Source organism: Channa argus, chromosome 1 (assembly GCF_033026475.1).
Source record: "Channa argus isolate prfri chromosome 1, Channa argus male v1.0, whole genome shotgun sequence".
NCBI classification, from domain to species: Eukaryota; Metazoa; Chordata; class Actinopteri; order Anabantiformes; family Channidae; genus Channa; species Channa argus.
Window position 1 is genome coordinate 34,533,578 of NC_090197.1, and position 27,601 is coordinate 34,561,178.

Sequence of the window (27,601 nt, forward strand, 5' to 3'; positions counted from 1 at the left end):
AAATTCAGTAAGCTCCTTAAAAACAACCTTAGCTGTAGAGAAAGAGATTACACAATACATTTCAGTTCAATTGATCGTATTAATGCAGTGCCAATCATCACCTCGTCTCAAGAAATCTCAGACAGAACCAAGCTTAAGGTGGCGGCCGGCTGCTTCAAGTGACACTGTACCGCGAGTGAGTGTCCGCGTGCAAAGTTCAAGTTCAAGAGGTCACTTTACCACTTTACTGCAAAAACCAAGCGATCTTGTTTTTGCAGTTGTGTACTCAGTTTCCAAGAACCCCTTGATGCCTTCTTTTCTTATGTGTGGCATTTAAAAAAAAATAGTTTTTGTTTTTCTTTCAGTTTATTTACGGTTGAATCAACAGCTGTTGTATAGTTGTGGGTAAATAACTACATTCCATACCATTATCACTGCATAACTTTTTTTTCAATACTTTTGTTTCTCTATATCAGATTAGCTGGAGATATCACTACCCGTATTTTTTAATGATCTGATGAGCTGTTTTTAGTGTATACTAGGTCTGTGTGTGCCAGGAGGCTGTAATGAGGTATCAAAGTGTGTATCCATCTCCTACAATGTTAGATGTCTTGAGGGGCAGCAAGGGGCCAGTCATGATGTGTGTGTGTGTGTGTGTGTGTGTGTGTGTGTGTGTGTGTGTGTGTGTGTGTGTGTCAGGCTCAAGGCTGTGTCTCAAAGACCAGTAAGGGAACAGATTGGACAGCTGGTTTGTGACTTTGCCCCAGGATGGGACAGGGGTAAAGACGAGCCTGTGTGTGTATGTATAAACAATCGAGAGAGCAAAATAGAGAGATAAACTATATTAATTCTACAGGGCCACAAAGCCATCACGTTACACGAAGAGGTGACCTGTGTGTGTGTGTGTTTGTGTTTGCACACTTTGACCATCCTCATTTAGGCAGAAGAAATGACGAACAGACAACCTTCTGTTGGCTGCCAGGATGATGCCCTCACTATGGCGACAGCCACAGACGCTATGACAATGAGGGCTCAAAGCTGTATCCATGACAGTGCTGTTACACAGCTGCCCCAGCAGCAGCCTTAATTAAGTTCGACATGATAGGGGCTAGTGGCCTCTCTTTTGTTTCTCTCTTTATTCTGATCTGTTCTTAATGGTTCACTTTTCTTACCTTTGTTTGACCCATCTGTCCTGTTTTTTCTTTGTATCTCTTTATCCTAAACAAAACAAGCAGAGGAGGTGCCACTCTTTCACTTGACCTGAACTCCCTGTCCTACTCCTGCTGGAAATGGAGACGGAGAGAGATTTCGGGGGTGATATTTAAGTAGTGTATATGTAGTTGAAGAATATTTTTGTGTATTCTGTATCTTAATTGGCTGAATTGGAAGTGGATATGGTTCCATGTCTGTGTGCACACATAAATCTTCATGAAACACTGTGTCCAGTTAAAGACCAGCTCTGCTTTGACCTTGTTGAAGTTCATGTGCCAGTGCTCGTTAATAGCGCCACCATGGCGATATGTCGGCTGTCAGCACGATGGAGAGGGAGCTGACAAAAAGAACAGTGATTAGGGCAGAGGAAGGAATGAAAAGAATCGGAAAGAGGGGGAGAGGGGACAAGTTCATGATCCTCATCAGAAGGCCTCTGCCACTCTTCATTAACAAGATGCCTATAATTGGCAAGGTTGCTGCAGCAAGGTCCAGGCCTCTGGATGTGCGTGTGTGGGGTAGTGTGTGCGTGTGCTTGTGCCTGTGTGTGTGTGTGCCACAGAAGGCTTTAGACACAGGGGGATTGCTGACCCTCTCATCATATTGGTCAGCCCTGTACCCATCTTCTTTCTTTGTGGTGATAGATGGTAAACAGCCTACTTTAGTGAATATATTAACACAAGGCATGGTATTATTTGTTGCCTTGTCAAACCAGTGTTACTGTAAAGCATCGGTTAATTTTTCTTCTGGACTAAATCTTTTAAATCATAAGAATTTGTTAGATCTTTTTAGTCAGGTTTACTAACCCCTCATATTGCCCAATGCCTTCTCAACCCTTACCAACATCACCCAAATCCCAAGCTCAGTGTGCTGTTTAACACACACTTTTCATCATTTCAGTGACTACTTCTCTCTAATAAAGAGATGTATGTTCGAGAGAGGTATGTTTAGTGATCCACTTCAGATGTGTTATTAAACATTGCATTAATCTGTTACCTAAATATATTAACTTAAAAAAACTACACTACATTATTATTATTATTATTATTATTATTATTATTATTATTATTATTATTATTATTATTATTATTTGACATTTACAAAGTAAAAAAAGATTAGTCTTCTACATTGAGAAGTGATGCATTATTTTACCTTTAGCTAATAGCTAATATCGGAGGCGGTCACATAATAGGCAATAAACAATAGCTAATCAAATACAGTCTGATAAATACAAATTCATATAGCAAAACGCTGCATTTTTAATAAAATCATGCGTTCCAGTATTACATTCTTAGTTTGTCCCTACCACATGCGCCCACACACATTTGTTTGACTGTCCCCACAAAAATAAAAAACATTCAAAGATCTAATTTCTTTAAAAAAAAAAAAAGTATTTAAATTTTTGTTTTTAAAAGTAGCAGGGAGACCGTTACATTTCTTGGCCCTAAATCGGAAGCTAGATTGTTGGAGACGACATTCTACACATTTGACTCTACGTTCTGAGCAAAATTCTATGCATTTTTTTCAGTAGTGGAGGTGCAATGGTAAAAGTTAAAATCAATACCAGACGAACCAGAGTACAAAGTTAAATGCCGTTGTCAGTTCAGGGAACCTGTCCTTTGAAAGCCAGTAGGAGCAACAAGTGCAGTTGAATGAGCCTGTCTCAGTTTTCAAATGGGAAACATGATTAATCCACTAATATTGGAGTCTGGGTTTTGAAATGATTTTAGGTAGAACTAACTTAAGGAAGAGGCCAAGTCTTAATTTACTCTTAATTAAGGTTGAAAAAAATTATTAATAATTAATAAGTTAATTTAATGCATGTTTTTAGTATGATTTCAGAAAAGGTAATGATGATGTATTGTATACAACAGCTGCTGCTATCTGCAGAAACAGTAGTAGACAGACCTGCCATTGAGCCACTCTGCTTATTTTTTTTTTTTTACCTTAAATACTGTAGTAGACAGAGACATGGTTCTTTTCACTTACATTGCTAGTTGCCAAGCAGTTGGCTGCAAACTTTTGAACAATCTGACTGTGTGAAATTGTTAGTCAATATACAAAGATTCTGTTTAAATGACATGATTTGCAGCACTAGAAAATTCCTACTCTCACTCATAATATTCTAGGTACTGACCATTATCAGTACACATTAGTGGCCTCTAGATGGCAGTGGTGTTACAAAAATTGAGACTGAATTGCAATGCTCTACTAATTCAATGACATATCCCTAATCAACTAACACATCATACTGTTTCATCTGAAGTGACTTTCATTGTTTGAAGGTAGTATATGACAAAACATTTTTTGCTGAAAAAAAGAGTAAAAAGGTCCCCTAAAGTTTTTGCCATAGTTTAAGAGGTTAATGATCTGACTCAACATATCCCCCTTTGCCATCGGGACCCATGTAGTAATTACATCTGCTGCCATTTGATTAAACAGAATTGTATTTTTATGGTAATATTAGGGCGGGACTACTAACTGAAATTTTCTCTATTATGTCAGTAATGATGGTTAGGGTTTGTCTACAAAGGGTTAACCATAGTCAAATAAGAAGTCAGTTTAAGAGGCTGATAGCTGCCTTGTTTAAAGACAGTTACAGTTTTTGTAATAACAGTACAGTAATAACTCACTAAGTCTTAGCTGTCATAATCCACTCCACCTTCAACTTCCTATGCATTCTTCTTTCTCATTTTCTTCCCCACTCCCAATCTCCCTCTTATCCCTACATTATGTATCTTTCTCTTTTTCACCATCTCACATCTGTCTTTTTTTATTTCTCTCAGTCTTTGACTTTTTCACTTCCCTTTCTTTCTGCAGTATAACCAGTGAGGCAGGAGCATCCATCTACAGTGTGAGTCCTGAGGCGGTCAGTGAGATGCCAGACTTAGACCCCAACCTTAGGAGTGCAGGTACTGTATTCTAGCTAAGCAGCCAAGCTGTCTAATGATGATATTTCATGTAACATACTATGAGGGGAATTTTGAGTTATAGGTGAAATATATTGGTCCTGTTTATATTTGAAAGATCCAGGGACATCTAGTGGTAAAGAGCAATATTTCAACCATTTCCTCAGAGGACTTTTTTGTTTTCAGTTTATTATTGTGGTATTCTCCAACTGACTTCCTGTTGCAGCATAACCGGTAATTCATGCTGAATCTCATCGAAAGTTAAACGATTATATTTTACCCTTTTCTTGCCCTACAATAAAAATATGTGCAGCCACATCAATGATGTCCCCCCTGCCCCACCAGATTGTTGCATGTCACATTTTTCCAATATTCCTGATCATTGTGCCTGTCTGATAGGGGCTTACTTCTGTTGTTGCTTTCTTCATCGCTTCCCATTTTTGTAGTACCGTATCTCGATCATAAAATCCACTAATTGCCGTGGAGTTACGCTGGAATCCTTTTTTTTTTTAAATCCAAGAGTGAGAGAAGCGGAAAAGGAGGGAGATGGAGGGAGAGAGTCAGCGACAGAAGAGATGGAAAGATTATTGGAGAGTTTTGGTGGTGCACTGAGCAAGGCCAGGGTTGAAACTTCATCCCTGTCTAAATATTATCTCAGGCAGCAGCCTCCCACCGCAGCCAGAGGAGAGAGAGGAGAACCATTGATTCCAGACATACTCCCTCTATTACATCCCACACCTATCTTTCTCTTTGTCCATTCTGCCTCAGAGATCTAGGTCTGATGCATCTCATGCACGTTGTCCACCATTGCAAGGTCCACATGCCAAAGTGTCTTTGAGCAAGACACTGAAACCCAAGTTGAATGACTAACTCCAATGACTAAATGTAAATGTGTAATTCCAGGCAACTTCAGTGGTAACACCCAAAGCTGCCATGTTCTTGTCTGTTTTTTTTTCCCTCTTTTTTTTTTAGACATGAGTGCGAACAGTTGTTGGGTTGTGTAATTCTCTCCCCTCTGTGTGCCTATGTGTGTTGCAGAGGGGTGATGTCATGTATTATGTTGTGTATGTGAGTAAGGTTGTTTGTAATTTTTTTACTTGTCACCAGTGCCTGCCTGGCATACTTACGGAAAAGACATTTGGCTTGATGTGCAGCAGCAGCCTGAAGTCTTACAGACTCCATTGTTAGAAGCAAAACCTGCTTTGGCTGATACAGACTGTGTGTTTATTTGTCTGCTGCAATTAAATGTGTAAGCAAATGTGCCTGGGTGTGGTTGAATTAGTGGTTTTAAGGGTGCATGGTCCCAGTATTTATGGATTAGGAAGCTAAATGACATGTGCAGAGACTCTGGTTGAAAGCCAGCTTTAATTATTATTATTGGGGGTGGAGGAATGACAATTAGGTTTGGCCTGCCCTCAGGCCAGCACAGTAATATAAGGACTATTAGCATATCCAGTAATTAAAAATATATGTATTTGCATATTCAGTAAGTGTGATTTAGAAAGCATGTTCATTAAAAACAGAAACCATAAAATCTCATTAGATATACAATCTGTGTGTGTGTGTGTGTGTGTGTTTGGACAGTGTCCATTGGAAGACGTGTCCAAGATCCACTGGCTGAGCTTGTGAAGATTGATCCTAAACACATAGGCATTGGAACTTACCAAGTAAGTGTTTTTTGTTTTTTCTCTTGACGTGCCACTTGTTGGTAGTAACTTTTAGTCTCTTAGGAGCATAACATCTGCTGTGAGTTACACTGGAGCAGAGTGTGAGCAGATACTGTAAATGTCTGTGTTTAGGTGTTAGAATGTTGGTGTTGAAGTACAGTAGCAATAAACACAGATTGTAGACAAATGTGTGTAGTTATATAGTACCGTCTGCTGAAGCAAGATACAGCATGTGTATGTGGTGTATTTTTTTTATGATCTTTCTATTGGGCCAAATAATGGAGACCATCCTGGCAGTATAATTCTAACCAACACACAAACAATAATCACTGAAAATATAACATTAAGGAACTGCCACCTAAGAGGCATTTAATTACATTATGACAGAGAAGAACTATCTACAAGACACCTATAAGACACATCTTTTCATTTAAAACACCATTGTCTGCTGGTAAATAAACTGACTGTTTTCAGTCATCCTTGCACACTTGAGATGTGACTTCCGTATTTCAGTAAACACGAAGTAGAAATTAGGACTTGGGAGTTAAGGGAATGTGCATGACAACTGGCAAGACAGGGTGAATGAGAAGAAGTTAAACAGGTTAAGTGAAACGAGGACAGTAAGGAAGTAGATAAACTTGGCTGAGGCCTGTGTCAACAGATGATGCTAAGGGTGACAGCAAATTCAATTAATGGTTTTCAGGCATGACGTATATTTGGATATTTGTTTTGGTTTGTGTGCTTGTGGCTCTCTGTTCATGTGTGCTTAAGTTTGTGTGCAGATGAAACAATAGTTGGCTCGATGCTGTTTTTTTTTTTTTTTTTTTTTTTAATTTTGAAGTGTGTTTGTGTTAAAAAGACTAACATTAGGTCAGTGTGCATATATTTACACCAGTACACCAATAATGCACTATTGTTCTCCATATATGGTAGCATGTGAAAGAAAAGATTAGGAACGCATGGAAACATGAACAAAACAAAAAGAACCAATAATGATGATGGCAAGTTAAACCATTTCAAATATTTATACTGTAAACATGTTGCAACCATTATTGAGTAATATTCGGAGCATCCAGTAGATAAATGTAACAAATAAAATTAATATAATGTTTTTAATTTTAAAAATAGGTGTCTAATTTACAGTTGATTAACATTAAAGGAATACTGTTCAATTGTCTCGCACTGATGATAGACAGGATTCGATTTACAAAACAAGCGATTTAAAGACATTAAACAGCCTTTGGTCATTTTTTGAAAATATTTCAAATGACAATTACAATGAACAAAAAAGAACATGCAAATTCTGACATTCAAAACTGTTTGGGCATTTTTGCTAGATAAATAGTGTCTAACAGGTTTTTGACAAAATTGTTGTCAATAAATCTTATTGACCAATTTGACTTGGAGAAGTCTTGCATATACAATACAGCAATGTTAAGAGATGGTTGAGATGTATTTATATTTCTTCAGTGTTTCTAAACCTTTTAGCAAAAGTAACATGATTATAAATTAATGTTGGCAGACAAATCATTAAAATAATCCAGCAATCTAACCAAATAATCTTAATAACCGTTGTATAAGGGAAGGAAGGGAGGTTAAAAAAAGGGCAGCAGATGGAGATCAAAGATATGGGATGAGTGGGTAAAATGGAGATTTGAAAGGGAATGGAGGAGGTCATATTGTGCAAGTGCTTGAGTGTACTTTATGTATGGCTGAGTGTGTAGGGTCACAGGCCCGTGTCTCTCATCACATCCTAACTGGGCTCTAGTCGGATGCCTGGGGTTCTGCACCTCTTACTCTCAGATCATGTGACTAGGTCAACATATGATAATATAACCAAGTAAATAAACGTAGGGTGCTGACAGATATGAGATGGGACATCATTTTGACCTGCATGTGAGCTTTCTCATATGCACGAACACTCACACTCGCACAGAATTCCCCACATCACTTTTCAAGTCAAAGGAGTATAAACTGTTTATATGTTTGTGTTTGTATGTATGTGTGGGTCGCCAAATTTGTACTAGTGTATGTATGAGACTGCGCGTGAGAAAAGTGCACTAATGCATGTGTGTTCTTTTGTGCGATTCATGCCATTTTGAGCTTTCTGTTTATTGCCATTAGACCCAAAAAGCATAAGGGCAGATGTAACTCTAGACAGCTGGCACAGCATGTTCTCTCTTTCGCTCTCCCTCTGCTGACCCAGTGATTGACAGCTCTGAGAGAAAGAAGGAAATGAGCTGAAGGCTAAAAAAGTGGGGCTCATTAAAATCAGATTGGATGTTAACTATTGGTGTAGGAACACCACAGCATCACTGGCAGACACGTTTTGCTGAATACTTAGGTTGCCAAAAACTTGTCTATTTGAATCGAGAGTCAAGATTATTAGTGGTTACATATACAATAAATTAAAAAGGCTGTTGATACTCATAGATTTTAGATAAATTGCATTTAGAGTCCAGAACACTTACATAGACAAAAATTTCAGGAGTCTTGTGTCCTTTATAATTAAACAATTAGTGGGTGTGGCCTTTGGACAGCACCTTCATCTGTCAGTCAACCCTTTATGTTCCTATGGCCTGTTGACAGCTGGGTAATCCCCAAGGTTGTGAAACTAACTGCTCATGGAAAATACACACAGAGACACACTCTGCTGTGTAAGAAAACATTGCCTGCCTGCCGGATATTAAAGAAACTGTCATTCTTCCCCTCACTTCTCTTTAACCATTCAGCTTCCTTCATTCTGGTTTTTGTCCCAGTGACTCCCCTTTCCCTACCTGCCTTTTATGGCCTATTTTCTTCTGTCTTTCAAGCGGCACAACAGGTAATGTAAGAATTCCAGAACACAGCATTAGTGTGATCTCAAGCGACATTAAAATGTAGTGTTTGTGTTTGCTGCTCATTGTCAGTGACCAGGATATTAGTCTGGATGAAGCTGAGGTTAATTAAAGCCATGAATCATTCGACAGTCACAACATGAATATTGCAGAGTTTAAATAACTATATATATGCCCTAAATATTATTTGTGATATAAAGAAATGTCTAAAGTAAAGCTCTGTGCCTTATTTACGCTTGATAGACCAGTCAATGCAGGTCAAAACATGTCTTTAGAGGAAGTGAAATTGGATATATACACATTGGTTGGTGGGTGGCACCACTGACATTTTGGGTTTGTTTTGAGCTATTTAGATCAACAGAAAGAATACACCTTCTATCGCCAACCAAAATTTGTATTTGAGCTAGTGCAAACGATGTCACTTTCACACCAAGCCCCCTTTTCCTCCTATGCTTTGTGTGTTTAAAACAGTGCAAGTGTGTATGTGTGCACTTGAGCATGTGATCCTTCACTCTTGAATGGTTGTGCCTACAGGGAAGACAGGAGCAGACAGAGCTGGGAAGGAAAGAGAAATAGAAATGGAGGGTTGACAGTGATTGATGGTTCTTGCCTTAGCATTTTGAGGCGTGGGAAAAATTTGCTTTTACGGACTTGATCAGTGGCAGTCGGTGCCAAAACATTTAATGCAACTATTTTAATAATTTCCTTTAAGTCTCTCACATTATGTGTCTGTGTACTTGTTTCTTGAGTAATGTTGTGAGATTAGTTAATCCTATACCTTTTTGATCAACAGTTTATGAAGCATATACTGGCTGTTGTCACGTCAGGGTAATTATTCTAGCAGCTTACAGTTTTCAGTAGGTTAGGATGTTTGTGTTTTGATTGTTAAACCTGTAAGGGCTGTATGTTTTTAAAAAAACATGCCAAGGTTGGTGCATTTTTTACATTAAAAAAAAAAAATTAAACCAATGGTTGTGAGTCTAAACACACAAACTTCAGTGTAAAACACAGTGTAAAATAAGATTAATCTTATTTGCAGGATGGTAAAATTAGAAATTCAAACTGAAAACAGTATTATCAAATGAAATAAGAAAAAAGGATTTAGGATACAGTAGATTTACAATCTGAAAACAGCTGATCTTTCTTATGCTTCTGGGTCACAGAAATGTATATATTTGCTTCAAGCATTTAGCTCCGATGATACTGAACATTTGCCCAACTAGTCTAAAGGGATTGAAGTCACAATTCCTGCTTATGTCAGTAAGCTATTTGGACTTCCTGTATCTAAAACACATTCTCTTTCAATTTTCTCATGCTCGGTTTTGCAGTCCCTCAGGTAGTGTGTGTGTGTGTGTGTGTGTGTGTGTGTGTGTGTGTGTGTGTGTGTGTGTGAGATTGTTTTGCAGGAAGTTGAGTAATGGCCACTGGGCATTCATGAAGGTGTTGGGAAAAATATAAAAATCATCTTCTTGCTGTCATATCGCTTTCAGCTACAGATTTACAACTGGTAATATAGTAACACATACACACCCACACGCACAGACTGTAAGCCAAGTCTGCAGCATATGCCTGGAATTCTACAGTGTATGTTTTAGAAGAACTTCTCAGATGCATTATTGAGGTCAGTCAAGGTGAACACGACCTTCAGATAACCTCAGAGGCGTAAGTTAGCAGGTTCATAATATTGTGACACACAGACACAATAAACTGTTTACAAAGAGAGTCCCCATCTCTTCCTTGGTGGATTTACTTGGTGAATTCTCATAACATCCTCAGGTTGACTGCAGCTTCTAATCTTTCATGTTATTGGAGCTACTACAGTCAATATTTTTTATTGTTATTTGAGCTGCTACAACTAGTATTTTGTAATTATTTTTTTCAGATGTTTCTTTCGATCTCTTCATCTGAAGATGACTTGTTAGCATAGCATAGCATTCCTCTAGTGAAGCCAAAAAGTAGTCAAATTGTAGGCAACCTAGAAGCTTGAATGTAATACTAACAAAAGTAACATGCTAAACTTAAGGAATGGGTATTAAAAATGCACCAAGTCGAACAAAAATGTATTCTGTTTTCACATCAGCCCAACCGTAACGTATGTCATTCCGCTTCTGTGTGTACGTATTGTATAATGTAATATAAAAATGTAAACAGTATGAGATTTATAAGAGACATGTTTTGGCGGTACTGCTGTATAGGGTTTGCCTTATATTGTACAGGTGTACTCAATAAAGTGTGTACATGTCTCATGTTACAAAAGAAACCTTTGTGTATTTATGTATAGAGATGCATGAGAGAAAAGGATGTGCAGTAACACAGAAAGATAGTTGCTTTTATTATTCTGTCTTTCTGTCCTGCACTGTTTCTAACCATTTTCTTTTTCTCTATCTTTCTCTGATTGACATGTGGTAACTCAGCAGCATTGAAGTACCAAAGGTGTAGACAGAAGCACTTTGTTCTTGCGTATTAGTTGGCAGCTCTCAGCTGGTTTCCAGCCAATCCAAACATGACCTTCACACATAAGGATTCAGTACATTGGCTCTGAATGGTTTTGAGGTTTGGAGGTCTGGGCATAGGGACTGCACTTTACTGGTGGTTTAAAAATTGATTGAAGCATATCTATGGGGTAGATAGATTTAATGATTGTTAAGGTCTGCCCATAGGATAGCAACCCGATGTGTCCTTAGGTGAAGATTGGGAATACATTAAATAATACTTCATAAGTTCAGGTTTCGGGTTTAAAGGGAATAATTCCTCCCTCACCATCCCTTTACCTGCAACCACATGTTCCTTCATCTAAAAGGGGAGAGAGTGCATTAGAACTGAATGATGGATGCTACAGAGAAGTTAAAAGACACAAACAGGACACAGTCCTGTCTGACACAGTCATGACTAAGACCACAGTTCTTACTTAATTAAGTGATACTTTTGATACCCTTTCACCATTTTACAGAGAAGAAGTGGACAGAGATAGTTATAGAGACAGAAAGATACATGATGTCATGCTTTATTGTTGTAGTTGATTCCACTGTAAACTGAGCAGAGCATCATGAAGGTCTTGGTTGTCAGGATTTCAGGCCAGAAACACACATAGTGCTGTGTCTGCGTCTGTGTCTGTGTCACTTGATTGATTGTCTTTGATTGTCTTGTCCTTTTTTGTAGTTGTAATTTAATGTTAGTGTTTTTCTCTTCTCTACAGTTTTGAGTCAATAAACGGCTAAGTTGTGCTCAAACAAAAATGTGTTATTACTAAACCACATCAAATAGCTTTGGGCTTCTGTAAATTGTACAGATTAGTAAATAAAAGCAATGTAATAATTTTGGCTAAACCATGCTCTTTATTTAAATAGATGTCGAATCATTAAATGGAATCATTAAATGCAGCTTTTTTTAATTTTTTTTATAAAAAGCATCTCTCTGTGAAAGCTAGCCTGTTTCTCTGTTTGGTTTACGGGTAAAGGGTAAATTTGAAGTTAGAATTTTATTTTTTGTCTATCTGGAAGCCAAACATGCCGCATACTGTATATACAGTACCATTGTAATTTTACAATACATAATAGATGTTTGTAAAGTTCATTTTATAAGTAGTAGATGAGCACTCTTGTATTATGAACTAGCTTACCCAAGCCCTCAGTTTGTTTTTTTCCTTTTGTAATACATTATGTTAAACACTTGCAGTTTGTAGCGTTTTGAATTAAGTCTTAATTACATTTAAAAGAATGGGGGAACTTTAAGCCACAGAAGGAAATCATCGATTTTCTGTCTTTTAGCATATCATTATAGACTCATTAGCAAGCAAAGCTTAATTTATTCTTAAGAGAACATTTCATGGAAAATTCAGTGCTGTTTAAAGATATCTTGGTTAAAACCAACAACTATATGTAACTGTATGTACATATAGACATAAATACACACTCAGCTAACACTGTTGAAAAGTCACCAAAGTCACATTGGTGAGAGTTATGCTGTCATCAACTCTGTCTAAAACAGTACAGTTAACTTACCATAAATGAGCACAGTTACGTTCTATTTGCATGCACACCTCTGTTAGAGGTTACAATACCTCAGGTCTTTTTGTGCTACTCCCACCTCTCTAAAGTTTCATTAAGAATGTGAGAACACATTCACTGGAGTTTTACTGCAAGTTAAAACTTCCACTGCTTCGCACACCTACACCGTTCTCATGTGAAAACCTTCTACTCCGGTGTGACATTACAGGTCATTTCCTCTTAGCCTGCCTTTCTTGTTTTTCTATATCCAATCGACGGAAATCATAAATATTTCAGTCATAGTTGTATGGGAACTTATTCTTATTAGGGAAGTTATTTTCATTGTTTCCAAAATGCCTCTGTTTGTAGAATGTCCACATTCTCAACAAGTATCGGACTCCAGGCCAAATGGGGAGTCACAAGGAGTGCTGGAGGGAGGGTACGTCGGTGACACTAATTGCTTAGAAGTTGTAGATTGATATTACAGTGAATTTGCAATTTGCCAAAGACAATTCAATATTGCTTGTATAGAATTTGTATTTAAACATTAATAGCCTGCTGACTTTGGTATATTTCTTTTATCACCCATTTTCTAAGCCAAATTCAGAATGCTGGTTCTGATTTAGAACTAAAAGTTGACCTTGATATGATATAAACATTTTAACCTGTAAATTCAGAAATTAAAAGGGGTCTTTCTACATAATTTTTTTAGAGTCTGCCTCTCTATCTATCTATCTATCACTGGGGTGACTGTAGCGCAGGAAGGTAGAGCAGTTGTCCACCAATCCCCCCAGTTGTTGGTTCAATCCCTGGCTCCAACAGTCAAATGTCAGTGTCCTTGAGCAAGACACTGAACCCCAACTTAGTTTCACCCGGTGAGCGTTGGCCATCGGTCCTTGAGCAAGACACTGAACCCCAACTTAGTTTCACCCGGTGTGAGTGTGAATGGGTGAATAAAGCAGTGTTAAGCACTTTGAGTGCCAATAGGTAGATAAGCACTATATAAGTGCAGACCATTTATCTTCATCATAATAATAATAGCAGCTTTATTTATTCATCTGTCCTGCTTTGCTGTCATTGCTGACAGAAGGGTTCGTTTGCTAGCTGGCCATGTTGTCAAATGTTTACAAGCCAGTGTTTGTTCAGGGCTTGATCATATTACAGGACAACTCCTGCTAGTCTCATTCACATAGTGTACACACACACACACACACACACACACACACACACACACACACACACACACACACACACACACACACACACAGTTCAACAGTACTTTACAGTGTCAGCTAATCTCTTAGCAGTTGCTGAGCCATCACTCAACAACTGAACTCCTTGGTTTTTCACCCTGTCCTGCAGCCTAGGACATTTGATTCATACAGGACCACAGCCAGAACTTGTAGAATATTCTAATCTTTTTTTGCAGTATTGCTTTGCTTTTTTTATGTTTGTTTGTTTTTATCACATCAGCCTCTCCAACAAATATTCTGGAAAGTGTATTTAGAAAATCTTTTTGACAGCAAGCCACATAAAGAAGATCATTGGACCTCATTTACCAATATATTTCTGAGTTTTTTTCTTAAATTTGATCTGAAGAAATGTATACGTCAGATTCATGACATGTTTTTAAACTGCAGAAATTGTTTGTACCTGTGTTCTTATGATAATAAATCCTGTTGTCCTCGTACGTTGAAAGTTTGTTGATTCTCTATTGATTAATTTTTGGATTAATCTATCATTTTCCCATTAAGCTCCTTTTTTATTTTTCAGGTAATATAACCTAATAATATCATAACATAAATATTTTACAGACTAATAGATAGTCTCTCCACAATATAATTAAAGCAAGAGTTGTTCTCTTCATGTTAAAGGAATGTGGTGCAGTCCTCATTTCCTCAGTAAACCGTTCAGTTTACTTTAGTTTAAATACTATAACAGCAAAAATATCAGAGTGCACTACAACAGCAGCACAAAAACAGCCTAAAAAACAGAATCAACCCCTCTCAATGATATCTCCTTAATCAACTGGCTGAAGTTTAGCATGAATAAATACAAAGTCAGTCCCTATCACTGATCCCTGTCCTCCTCTGTCTGCTGCTGATGGGGACTCCCTGCTAACAGCTGCTACAGGTGCCTCTCTGGTTTGGAACTGTGACTGTCTCTGTCTCCACCAGAACCTGTGGCACATTAGGTTGAACAATTAGTGCATTAAGTGCAGCACATACAGCTGGATGGATGTAAGCTAACGTGTTTGTAGCAGTTAGCAATTAACCAACAAGCTTGTTATGGGTAACAGATGACGGTGGATTGGGAACTTCTGGTACACCTTAAAATGATCACTTTTCTACATGTTTCTGATTGTTTAATAAGTCTTTGGATCAATTACTCTTATAGATTGTTAATTTGCGGAACGTTTTTACGCTGGTACCCGAACGAGCACAGCCAGTGGCCGGACGAGTTAAGGAGTAACCTTGACTTTACGTGAGCTGTCTGCTCCCTCTCTGCTGCAGACAGGGACACTTGGCTGAGCTCCGGCCTTGCTCAGTTTCAGAAGGAAGCAGCTGCTCCACAAGTCTATTTTCTTATTTGCTAATCTCAATAGTGTCTTGACGAATTCAGAACCCAAATATTTATATTTTCATGTTCTAGTTAACCTTTAACAACTCAATCAGTGCACTGTGTGATAATTTCTTTTATTGTGCCGGATTTTTTGTACAGTTAATTTCTAGAACCTGGAAATCTTGCGACGCTTCCACGCAAATATCCTGAATAAACTTATTATTGCAATCGATTCCGGCCAGTACACTGACGCATCGCCGTGAAAAGTATTCTCACACAGAAACCAGGGGAAAAAAACAATAGCAAGTCAGGAATGACCACAATTAGTTGTGAAACTTTGGTTATTCTAAAGTTGCTTTGCAGAAAGTCACCAGAAAATGAGGTGTCATATTCAGAATCATATCAAATAACACTCACACAATTTTTGTGTGGGAGGTATTGGTTCATGGTGCTATTTATTTATATTAATTGAAGAGTTATTGTGACGATATAATAATTTCAAAATATCATAATTGATTGTAAAATAATAATTTGAAAACATTCAGAAAAATATTCTTGTAATGTAACTACTATATCATTATAGAACTGTTGAATTGAAGAAAACTCAGTTTTGATACTCTAATATGTGTAAGTGTGGTCTTTAGTCTGTGTAGATTCTACTTTATCCATCCATCCAATTCCCGAGATGAAGAATACTGGTGAATGTCAGAATCTTCATGAAATATGCAAAAATGGGCTTTAAGAATAAGTTTCTTGTTATGAACAGTTGTTGAATGAGGCCCAATGTTAAGAATGGAGAGAGATTGTTGAAAAAGACAAACAAAACCAATTTACACTATATTGCCAAAAGTATTCGCTCACCCATCCAAATAAACGAATTCAGGTGAACAAATCAAGGTCGATAAAGACATGGATGAGTGAGTTTGGTGTGGAAGAACTTGACTGGCCTGCACAGAATCCTGACCTCAACCCGATAGAACACCTTTGGAAAGAATTAGAGCGAAGACTGTGAGCACTGTGTGTTATGTATTTCATAAACACACTCCTAAACCTCTTGGAAAGCCTTCCCAGAAGAGTTGAAACTGGTGTAGCTGCAAAGGGTGGGCCGACGTCATATTAAACCCTATGAATTAACAATGGGATGTCACTAATGTTCATATGGGTCTAAAGGCAGGTGAGCGAATACTTTGGCAATATAGTGTATGTTTGTCTGTCTGCTAATTAATGTGCTTTATCTCTCCAGTAGTAGTATGTATAACAAATGTATGGATGCATGGATTCTATTAACAGAACACGACCATGTAAAGTCTGCAATAAATTATACTAGAGATATGATAAAAGATTAAAGCACTCTTCAGGCAGCAATTCTAGCTTTAGAGTAAAACTGAAATTTGTATGATTTTTTTCATTTCATCTCGAAAACGGTTAGGGTTAGGTAAGATTAGGCATTAAAAAAAACTACAATCATCTAAGGAATATTTTTTCATATTCCATATGTCTATATGTTTTAGAACAGAGGTAACTCTTTTTGAGAGTAAGGTAACTTAATGTTTTGCTAATCTCTGTCTGTGGTGGGTTTGCCAAATTTGTGTTTTAGCATGATGTGTCAGTTGGAGCTCTGAAGGCGGCACTGGACGGTGTGGTGCAGGAGTGTGTTAGCTTCGTTGGGGTGGACATCAATATCTGCTCTGAGACACTGATGAGGTAAACGACATAAAGACACAGATGTCCATGTCCTCACAACCACTTTCTCCTGCACAAGCATTCAAATGTAAATTGTGAAAAAGTGATGAAACACGACTCAGAGCTCGGACACACTTTCCCTTAGCAGTCACAACATGGCAAAGCTTCATTCACACTCTTGCACAGACGCGTGCTTGATGCACAAATTCGTGTGCACGCCCACACACAGCCTGCCAGCTTTCTGTTTAGACTAATTCTTCACACCCTGGCCTTACTTACTGAATTGACTGAAATCAACAGAGGGGAACAGGCAAGGTAGACATACAGATAGACACATAGAAACATTAAAAAATCCATACAGAGACATGCAGCCCAACAGTCACACACGCAAAAGTATAGTTACAAATATAATTTCATGTAGTACATACATACATGAATAAGTAGAGATAGTTATTTACTATGACATGTACAGTACATATACTCACTGGATATACACATTTTTCTATGTAGACACATTGGCAGTAGACGCAAACGGTACGAAATGAGCTGGCATTAGCAGTGTAGGCGTCAGGTCATCTGTTTACCCGTCTGCCCTGAAAGTGAGCTTTTTCCATTCTTGGTATGCGTTTTGCTACACACACATTAAACACACACAGACGCGTTGATGACTGAGGTATTATGTGGAGTGTTGACATAGCAGTGTGTTTTAGCACGAGTGAGTCACTGTGGACATTAACAGAGCAGACCAATTTTGGTGTCAGATCACCTGTCTCTATTGCACGGCCAAAACTGGACAAATATACTCTCTAAATACTGGCTTGGGTGTTGCCACTGCTTGTTGAAATGCCAGGTCCTGGTCTGCACAATCTCTTCTGTTTGTTTGTTTGTTATTGAAATCTGGTGTTGATAGTGTATAAAACAGATTGTTTTTTCCCAGTTTAATTTCGCATTTTCCACTCTAGAGTGGACTCTTCCACTCTAAATTCTTAAAATCTCGGCGTGTGCCTGTCTCCAGGTATTAGGACATAAATGAATTAATAGTGGGGTCATCATCAACCAGTGCCAGTGGCATAGACCACAGACTTTCTGAGCTACTGGCTGGGGTTGAACTGAGTCACAGTGCACCAGAGCAATGCTCCACCTCTTGCCATTGGGCATTTAACCAGAGCTTAGATCTGAGTTCTCCTGTTGTGACACCGGTTTTCAAAATTCAACAGCAACACCTTATTTTACACAATCCACAATAACTATATTTTAATGAAAAATTATCTATAATATATCATTAACACATAATGTTATGCATAATAAAATATTAATACATAATCAAAGCCCAACCCCTTGCGTGCCCACAACCAACAGTGCAACTAGACAAATCCAGGGCTGTCGACACAGAACATGATTTCTAAAATTAACAGACTTCAACAAATTGCTATTTAACGTTTTCTCTTTTAATTTGTTGTTTTATCTGACAGGCATGTAGCAGGCCTCAATGTAGGCAGAGCACGAAACATTGCAGAATGGAGAGAGCAGAATGGTCCCTTCGTCAACAGGGAGCAACTTAAACTTGTTAAAGGCATGGGTCCCAAAACATACCAGCAGTGTGCTGGCTTCATTAGAATCAACCCTCAAACCCTGCACAGGTAACCATGTAGATTATATGTTCAAATACATATTGCAAACATTAGGTAGTGAAATGCATAACAGACCAGCACAGTTCTAATTTTAACAGATGCAGTGAAAGTACTGATGGCCCAATGCATGCATATTAAATAGAGCAAAGTAAAATGAGGTGGATTATATGTATTCCTTCAAAATTATCTTTAAGATTTTCAAGATATTATTTTAGTAGAAAATTTTGCAATGAAGATAACCACTAGAGATAATTGACAAAATGCTTTTATGTTATTAGTTGAATTGACCCTTTGATACAAAGTTGTTCTTACATTATGACTGTCTAAGACTTCCCATAAATTTAAAATGCCTTTAATTTTTGTCAAAACAGTGCTAAATCCTCACTTCACCCAGCACCACCACTGCAGGAGAAACCAGTGGCTAAGAAGGGCAAACGAAAGACTTGTGTCAATATACCAGCCTCATTTAACCCCCTGGATCAGACCTGCATACACCCTGAGTCCTACCACATAGCACAGAGGTACAGTATTCACAAGGATAGAGACGCACATGCAGCAACCTACCAAACAGGTCAAAGCATGTTCTGGCTGAGATGATGATTCCAACACCGTCTCATATGGGGCTGGTTATAGTGGTGGTGGATGGTGATTTAATTTACACAGACATGAGATACAATAGAGAAGGCATGGGCTTTTTATGTGTGTACCTCTATGTGTCTGCGTGTCCTTGTGTGAGAAATGATTGTTAGCAATGTTGATGCTGATATCAAAAGCATATATGCCCAAGATTTCTGTGTGTGTGTGTGTGTGTGTGTGTGTGTGTGTGTGTGTGTAAGAGAAGGAGGGCCCTCCTCTCACAGCTGTAGTCACTCAACTGTGTTTAGTCTACATAAGCTCTGACACTAGTGGCTCTAAGCATTGCTCCCCTCATGTTGATGCGCCTTTAATGGCTTCAGTACATATGTGTGGGTAGATGTGTCTTTATGGACATATGTGTGAAGGCAAAACGATGCCGCTTGTATAAAACTGTTGTCTTTGTCTTTCTTACTTCAACTGAGCGACCATGTGTTTGTGGGCTTTAATGTCTGTGTGTTTCAGTACAGACTTTTTTGTACAGTTCATTAAAACGCCGTTAGCGGCCAGAGGATTTAATTGACCTATAATAAATAAAACAAAACCTCCCCCATTCTTTTCCTTTTCTCTCTTCTTATTTCTACTTTCTTTATCAGATATAGTAAGTCAGTATGTACATGGCTTCTCTGTTTCCCTAAATTCGTGCAGCTTTCATTTCTTCAACTTTGTTTGTTTTACTGTTTAAGTCTTGTTTTTTGGACACTTTCTTTCTTTGTCACCCATCCATCCCGTTCTCTCTCTGAGTCCGACTTTCTGTCAGTTGTGTTTGTTATCACAACTTCGTAAAGTCCCTGAATCCTGCTGTTCTAAAGGGGCCCTCTTAAACGTCAGTCATCATTACTTACACCTCACAGTGTATGTGTGTGTTTTTGTTGTAGCTCTCTAGATGTGTCTATTGTGACATGCTGGTATATGTGTTTCACTTGTAATTGTCTTGTTATGTCAGTCAGGCCTGGAGTTAAACTGATGCTGATAGATCAAAAATATAGTTTCTCTAGAAAAAGTAAACAGATTTTACAGCAGCAAAGTATTTTTTGGTTTTATATTGTGGCCCACAACACAATAAAGATTTTTTATTTGCCAATTTAATGTCCTACATGAGACCAAGTAGGTGACACATTAAATCTAGTCAGCTGTGGCTTTTTCTTTTCTCCCTCTCCATCATTAAGCAGTTCTTTTATTTTTCTTGCTGTTCATAACATAGTGTACTGTATCATTTGTTATAAGTAGCTTTTTATCTATTCATTTCTCAATTCACATTAAAACATACAAATAATTTGTCACAATTCTACAAATTGCCTGTAGATAAGCATCTGTTTAAACACCTTTTATAATAAGCCAAATCCCTCTTTAAATGTTAAAAGCCCTACATTATCATCTGCTCTTCTTTAAAATGTAGACGCCCTGATGTTAAATTTAATTTATAGAAAGTTTAACTTAAAAAAACAACAACATACAATTGCATAACGTGTGTTACTTCCTGTCCCTACTATGATTTTGGATGTGATTTTACAGGGTTTTGTATCTCTGTAAAACCTTGTCTTTTAGAGATACTCAGGATATTGGCATTGATTATGAAGTGTCAATTTCTGTATAGCAATAGATGTGAGGGCATCACTAAGATGTCTCGGTGTTCGTCTCACATCTTCACCCACAACCAATGAAAACGGAGGGTATGGAGGGAGGATTGTTGAGGAATGCTGTTTCTTTATGGCGTATAAGGCATATCATGTTCATCACATTAGAGAAACGGGATCCTCCATTACTGCTCACAGCCCACACATCATCCCCCTTTTTGTAACCATATACAATACACACAAACACAAGCAGGAACACAAGGGCACAGGCACAACTTCCCTGCCTTTGTTTCAGAAATGGTAAGACGTGTTTGCCTAACAGCAAATCAATATGCGCCCACAGTAACAGTAACACTTTTATGTGAACAATTTTAATGTTCAAACAAGAAAAAGTATCACTGGGGCATACTTTGTTAGATAGTTTGGTCTGTTCTATCAAACATATAGCATTATTCTGGTATGAGACAGAAGAAGTACATCCTTAAATATTTCTGGCATGTAAGATTTGGGCCCCCCAACATTTCTATAATACAAGACAGAGTAGATTCTTGCTGCGGGCCTGGATAAAATCTATATCCTAGCCCACCCACCCCTACATTTACACATACACACACACACACCACACAGAATATGCTCATTTGGTGTTAGTAGTAATTATTTACGTATGAACCCACAAGTGGTGGAGGCCTTTGGCCCTGATACACCTTAACCACTAACATACACCAATGAAAAATGAGATGAGCAATACACATTTGGGCAACTGTGGTGCAGGAAGGTAGAGCGGTTATCCACCAATCTCACAGTTGTTGGTTCAATCCCCGGCTCCTCAGGTCACATGTCGAATTGTCCTTGAGCAAGACACTGAACCCCAACTTAGTTGCTCCCGGTGAGTGTTGGCCAGCTGCATACCAGCTCCCCCATCGGTGTGTGAATGTGTGTGTGATTGTGAATGGGTGAATAAGAAGCAGTGTAAAGCGCTTTGAGTGCCAGTAGGTAGAAAAGTGCTATATAAGTGCAGACCATTTACCATTTACATACACCTTAAAGTTGAACCCATCACGCTTCCTCCTCTCTGAGGTTAAAAAGATGCCCCTAAAATTGGTTTGTGTGCACCCTCTTGGACTTTCTCAGAAGTTTACAGAAGAAATTCTGCCTCTGAGTAACAATTCATTCTTCAAATTAAATTCTTCATGTATTGTAAAAAACTTAAAAATAATATTTATGATATACTTTGGTGGGAAAAAAATATTCCCTCCTGGTCAACATTTATACTGTACTCTAGTGGTGCTTAAGATGTACACCATTAATATGTGTACTTCTTGCTGTCTTTGAAGATTTGCAAAGTGCCCATTACTTACACATTCTTTTACTGAAACTGATTTGTGAAAGGGAAAGAAAGAAGGATGACCTGCAAAAAGGTCCCTGCCTGGATCCATACCAGGGGACTATGTGGAATGCATCTTAGACCACTAGGCCACCAAGACTCCCGTATCTGTTTTCCTGTAAAAAGATATATGGTTGGAAAGTTAAGAAGCCTAGGGGAACACAGAGGAGAAGCTACTAGTGTTAGACAGGCATCCATTATGAGGCAAAGGTGCTGTTTCTTCACCACTAAGTCATTTTGGCACATACTCAGCTACTATTTTGTACTGATCTGGCTTGCTGGTGTTGATTGATTGATTCCGCTTGTCTCTGTCTTTTGGACGGTAGACGGTGAATTCATTGGCAGGGGCCTCACCAGTCACAGCTGTTTCATACATAGTTTGTACACAAGCCGTGTCCCATTACATCCGCACTGTCCCTGCTACTGCCAAATGAGCATTTCTGAGCAAAATTGTGTATGAATCAACTTTGTGTGTGTGTGCATGTGTTTTTGTGTGCGTCTCCACCTGTTCTGTCCATCATGGGGGGACAGCTGCGAAGTCTGCTTGGCGTCAGGCTGCCATTTAGCGACATCCATCATGGACACTACCCAGCTGGTCCACACATGAACACATGCATAGAGGCAAATGCATTCACATCTATCACCGGCTTTGGAAAGTGCCTACTGTAAATAATATACATAGTATGCACAACACACACACACACACACACACACACACACACACACACACACACACACACGTAGAAAAGCTTTTCCATACCCATATTTGCTGCTTTGGCTCTCATACCAACTTGGTACTAAGTTTGTTTAGATTATATACTAGCTAATTAGTTTGGATTTATTTCTCAGGCTCAGTAATTTTAAATGGCTCAACCTGACTGACTGTCTAGACATTTTAGATGTGGGACATCCTGCTAGAATAAAATAATAAAACAATTTTCCGCAGTTGACGTACGGATGAATAGTTCAACCGTACCGTAGCAAAGTGGAGGCAGTTTCATAAGACAAGGTGTCAGGGTGTTTACGGCTCACTGTGGATTACCTGATTTACGAAGGGGGTAAAATAAGTGTGTGTGTGTGTGTGTGTGTGTGTGTGTGTGTGTGTGTGTGTGTGTGTGTGTGTGTGTGTGTGTGTGTGTGTGTGTGTGTTTCAGAACAAAAATCCGTCTCTGCAGCTCGTGTTTGCAATAACTCCCACACCTCTCCTGTCCTCTTCTTTCCCCCAGCTCTTTAAGTGTACCTGCAGTAGCTTAGCTTTTCCCTTCCTGCCTCCAATTTCTTTGCTTTTCTCATCTTTAATTTTTCTTTTTTTTTGTGTGTGTGTGTGTTCTGTTTTCTTGTCCTCATCATTCTTCTTAGTCTGTCGTCATGTTTCCCCCACCTTCCACCCTTCTTATTTTCTTCTCTCTTAGTCCATACGTCATACACCTAGATCTGCATGATGTGCTTGAGCCACCCACAACCAATCAGTTTGAAACCCATTTACATGTATGAATACTTCATAAAATGGTGTTATTGGTGCACAATTAATGTAATTGCAGTCACAATCTATCAACCAGTGCAATCATACAATTAGAAAAGGCCACGATTCAATTAAATATGTGCATGTGTGCACCTGATGACTTTGGAGACATTAGCGATATATTGTCAAAAAGTTACTAGTTACTTTTTTTGGTAGCTACGTTTTTGAGGAAAAGTTGCTAAAATGTGTGTTTTTTTTCTCTCCTGTGGCTTGACTGTGTGTGCACGAGAGCAGCCACACTTTCAGTTGGCCAATCAGCAGCCAGAAATTAAAGTCAGTAACAATCAGAAAAAAAATCCCATTCACTAACCCCCATTGCTTGTCCTTTTGAACTAATTTGTTGTTTTTTTTTTTTTTTTTTGTTCAAGTTAAATAAAAGTTAAGTTTTACTATTTAAGTTAAATTTTATTCTGTCAAAACTGTTTGAATCCCCTCTGACATTGGTACCTCAGTCTGTACAAAAGTCTACATGTAAAGTTGTAATATTAGAAGGAGATTTAGATCAAGTAAATAGTAAAATAGTTTGTAAATGTATGAACCTTTTAGAAAACTGCACAATGTTTGTGTTTTTGTATGTTTTATGCTAGTTTGCTTATATGTTTGTTCTGAGATACACATATAAAAATGATCTGAAATTGTGTTTTTATTTTTTATTTTTTTTTTCTTGACGACCAGACAAAATCATGTATATCTATGATACATTTTGTTTTTTATATAACTATTGCTATATGGTCCAAAGTAACTGCAATTTGACTTTTTCACCAAAAGTGGTTTTGAAAGTTTTATTTTTTACATTATGCCTTTTTTTAATTATTAGTTTTTTTTTACATGCCATCCCTGTGCAGATTTCTGGCCTTTGTGAGTGGAAGTTCAGACCAGATTGGCACTGAAGCCCTGAGACAGTGTGTGGAAAGCAAGGTAAGGAGCAACAATGTTGAGGATCTGGCCAAGACACTGGACACCACACCAGAGACCCTCAGACTCATCATCGATGGCCTCACGCAGCCCGCTGGGTTTGACATACGACAAAGTAAGACTCTTACTGCTCACGGTCGCACTAAAATATTAATCAACTTGTTTGCAATAAAAGCAAAATGTGCTTTTGAGAAACACCTGGTTAAGAGTGTGAATAAATGCTGAGAGGAACACTAAGACAAAGATCAAGAAAGCAAAATATAGGCAAAAAATAAACATCAATGCAAAACAAATACTGGCAGATTCTTGCGATGGTTTGATATTTCGGTTCATGAAAAGAATTAAATGTTTTCTTAAATTGATTGCAACCCCATACTTTCAAGGAATTCAAACTGAGAACAGTTTTTTTTTCCTCAGCATTTCCACATGGTCATAAATCTGTTATTCTAACTGTTCATAAATCATTGTGCAAAAATCTTGTCACTGAACAATCAGTGCTATAATCATATAAAATTTTCTAGACTACTATCTGTAACTTAGCAGACAGAGTAACTTGTCTTAAGTCTTTCATCTTTCTTTCATAATGTCCTTTTATAGGTCCCTACTGACTGGATTGAACTTGCATTTGTCCAGTTCTTTGACTGGTTTGCTAGTTACAACACACAGTCTTTTCTTGTGCTTTTATTATAATAGGCATATCTTGGCAGTGTAACTTGATAGGACCTGACAGTACTGTGGTTTCCTCCCTGTAGCCCTACAACACAAGCAGTATGTTTCTGACAGGGTGTGATTGGTCCAGCAGACTGTCTTGTTGGACAGAATATCTTTACAGACACTCACACATACCCAAATACAATTACACAAAGACCTCTGTTTTTCTCCTCTGTCTCATATCTCTGTCGCTTTGAGTTCAGGCACTCAAAACTGCACCAACACAATTATATACAGTCACAAACATTTAGGTTTTCAGCAATTTTGCTGCAGCTCAGATCCTTTATTTTTTATTTTTCTTTACATTAAGGAACAACTACTTTTCCTACATTTTGACTTTTGTCCTCACAAAATGTATTGATGGAAAGTGCATAAACAAATCATCAAATAAATGTATAGACTGAAACAAATTTACTGAATTCTAGACGTAGTTTTAACAAAATAATTGTTGCACTTTATTACTAGACTCTTCTTTTTCACACGGTTTTAAAAGAAAAGGAAGATTGTCAAGTCTGGATACCCTCTTAGTACTGCTTCAGGGTTCATTCTCAGGTTGGCCCTATTTGGTTGCAGCACACTATGCTTGACCTTCTAGCCAGTGCTCAGCTGAGTAAACAGATGGGCTTAGGCTACCGCATGAAATCAGTCCTGTGTGAAGGATAATTGGACAAGACTATTTCCTGGGGCACAAGCTTTCCCTGTTTGTGTTAGTGATACAAAAAGGAAAAGATGTCTCATGAACAGGCCAAATGGAAAAGGGGGTAAAACAGAATACTGAGAAATGTGTAACTATGCCGGCTCGAGTTTTTGATTACAGCTCAAATATAATATTTGTCATTTCTTGCCTGGCATGCAATTTTCTGCATCCTCTTTTCCTGTCCCTCCTTCCAAACATTTGTGATACCTGCCACCTAAACCTTATATTGTCATAAATCATTTTCTATTACTTCCATCAATCCACCATCTTTTTCATATTCTCTCTCTTGATCTCTTTGCCATCCTCAGATTTTGGGCAGGCGGACTTTAAGCGTGGGATTGTGTCGATGAGCGATCTGCGGGTGGGTGCAGTGCTGACGGGCCGGGTGGACAACACAACTCTGTTCGGTGCTTTTGTAGATATCGGTGTGGGGCGCTCAGGCCTCATTCACAAGAGTAACATCACCCTGGACAAGCTGCCTGTCAGCCAGCGCCGCCGCAGCCTGGCTCTGGGACCTGGGGAACGGGTGGAGGTCCGGGTCCTCAATGTGGACCCTCAGAGGGGACGGATCGGTCTGGACCTAATAAGGGTTTTGCAGTAGAGTCATTTCCCATACTTCCCATAATTATTCTTTTATAAGTTCATTAAATCTTTCACACTACATTGCACACAAAATAACAAATGGACAGGCAAGCCGGTAAGTGTATTTATAGGAATGGTCCTTTACTCTGTGATCGTAATTACAGAGATTCAACAATTGTCTGGACTATTTATGAGTGCCTCAATGTTTTATTAGCATTTCCTTTCTTATTTTTCTGTAAAACGTGCTTCAATTAAAAGATGATCTTGATTTAAAAAAAACAAAACAACAAAGACAGATCAAAACAGAAGTAACAATAGTTTTAACACGTTCAAATTCAAATTGAAGTTTCTGCCTGTTATGTAATTGGATGAACAACATTCTCTCAAGTTGGATTTATTGTCAGCCTTTATTTTTCCCACTGTTTATTGTTGGTAGTAGGGCTTTGGATGGAACTGAACACAATACCTGATTGTCTAAATTTGGAGACATTTTTGTTTTTGCCTTGTCGGCTTCCATGTTTGGTATTTCTGCCATTTTTTGACTCTTAGAAGAGTCCTGATGGGCAGCTTGATATGTACACTTTAGCAGTAGTACTAACTACTGCTACTATAAGTTTTTACTTCAGCTGCTATTGTTTATTTTTGTAAAGTAAAAAAAAAAATACTTATTTTTGTTTGTGTAATTCAAAGAACACTTTGTTTACTGTATTTGTGGACACTAAAGGACTAAACATGTAGATCAAAGTAAGGGTATTAAAAACGTTTCTTGTGTGTCTAGCACTTTATGTACATTTTCTTAAAACAAAGAGCTCAACACATTGAGCACTAACCTGTGTAATCTGAGTTGGTTTGGAGAGGAGGCAACAAGGAAAAAGATGAAAGTTTTTTTTTATAGACAACAGGAAAAAGTGAAAAGACAAAATGAGTGGGCTAGAAAGGGGGATGGGTGAAGACTGGCAAAGGGGGGAGGAAGGAGTATTCAGACTGCCGTAAAGCCTGAAGGCTTTTTAGGCATGGTCCCAGACACAATTATCCCAGGACACACAAACACACACTAATCAGCTGCTTCAAAATTAATCCCAGACTCCCTATCCACATTATCTAATTTGTTTGTTTT

General features: G+C 38.2%; 1 protein-coding gene across 1 annotated transcript in view; it reads left to right on the forward strand.

Moving 5' to 3' along the window:
• The window catches only part of srbd1 (S1 RNA binding domain 1), a 48,129-nt gene extending 20,872 nt beyond the window's left edge, over positions 1-27,257 (forward strand). The window contains exons 15-21 of the mRNA XM_067515310.1: positions 4,009-4,100; positions 5,682-5,764; positions 16,747-16,853; positions 18,305-18,472; positions 18,835-18,984; positions 24,425-24,609; positions 26,211-27,257. Coding sequence (XP_067371411.1) covers positions 4,009-4,100; positions 5,682-5,764; positions 16,747-16,853; positions 18,305-18,472; positions 18,835-18,984; positions 24,425-24,609; positions 26,211-26,503 — 1,078 coding nt within the window. The 3' untranslated portion in view covers positions 26,504-27,257. The remainder of the gene's footprint in view (positions 1-4,008; positions 4,101-5,681; positions 5,765-16,746; positions 16,854-18,304; positions 18,473-18,834; positions 18,985-24,424; positions 24,610-26,210) is intronic.
• The last annotated feature ends 344 nt before the right edge of the window (positions 27,258-27,601 follow it).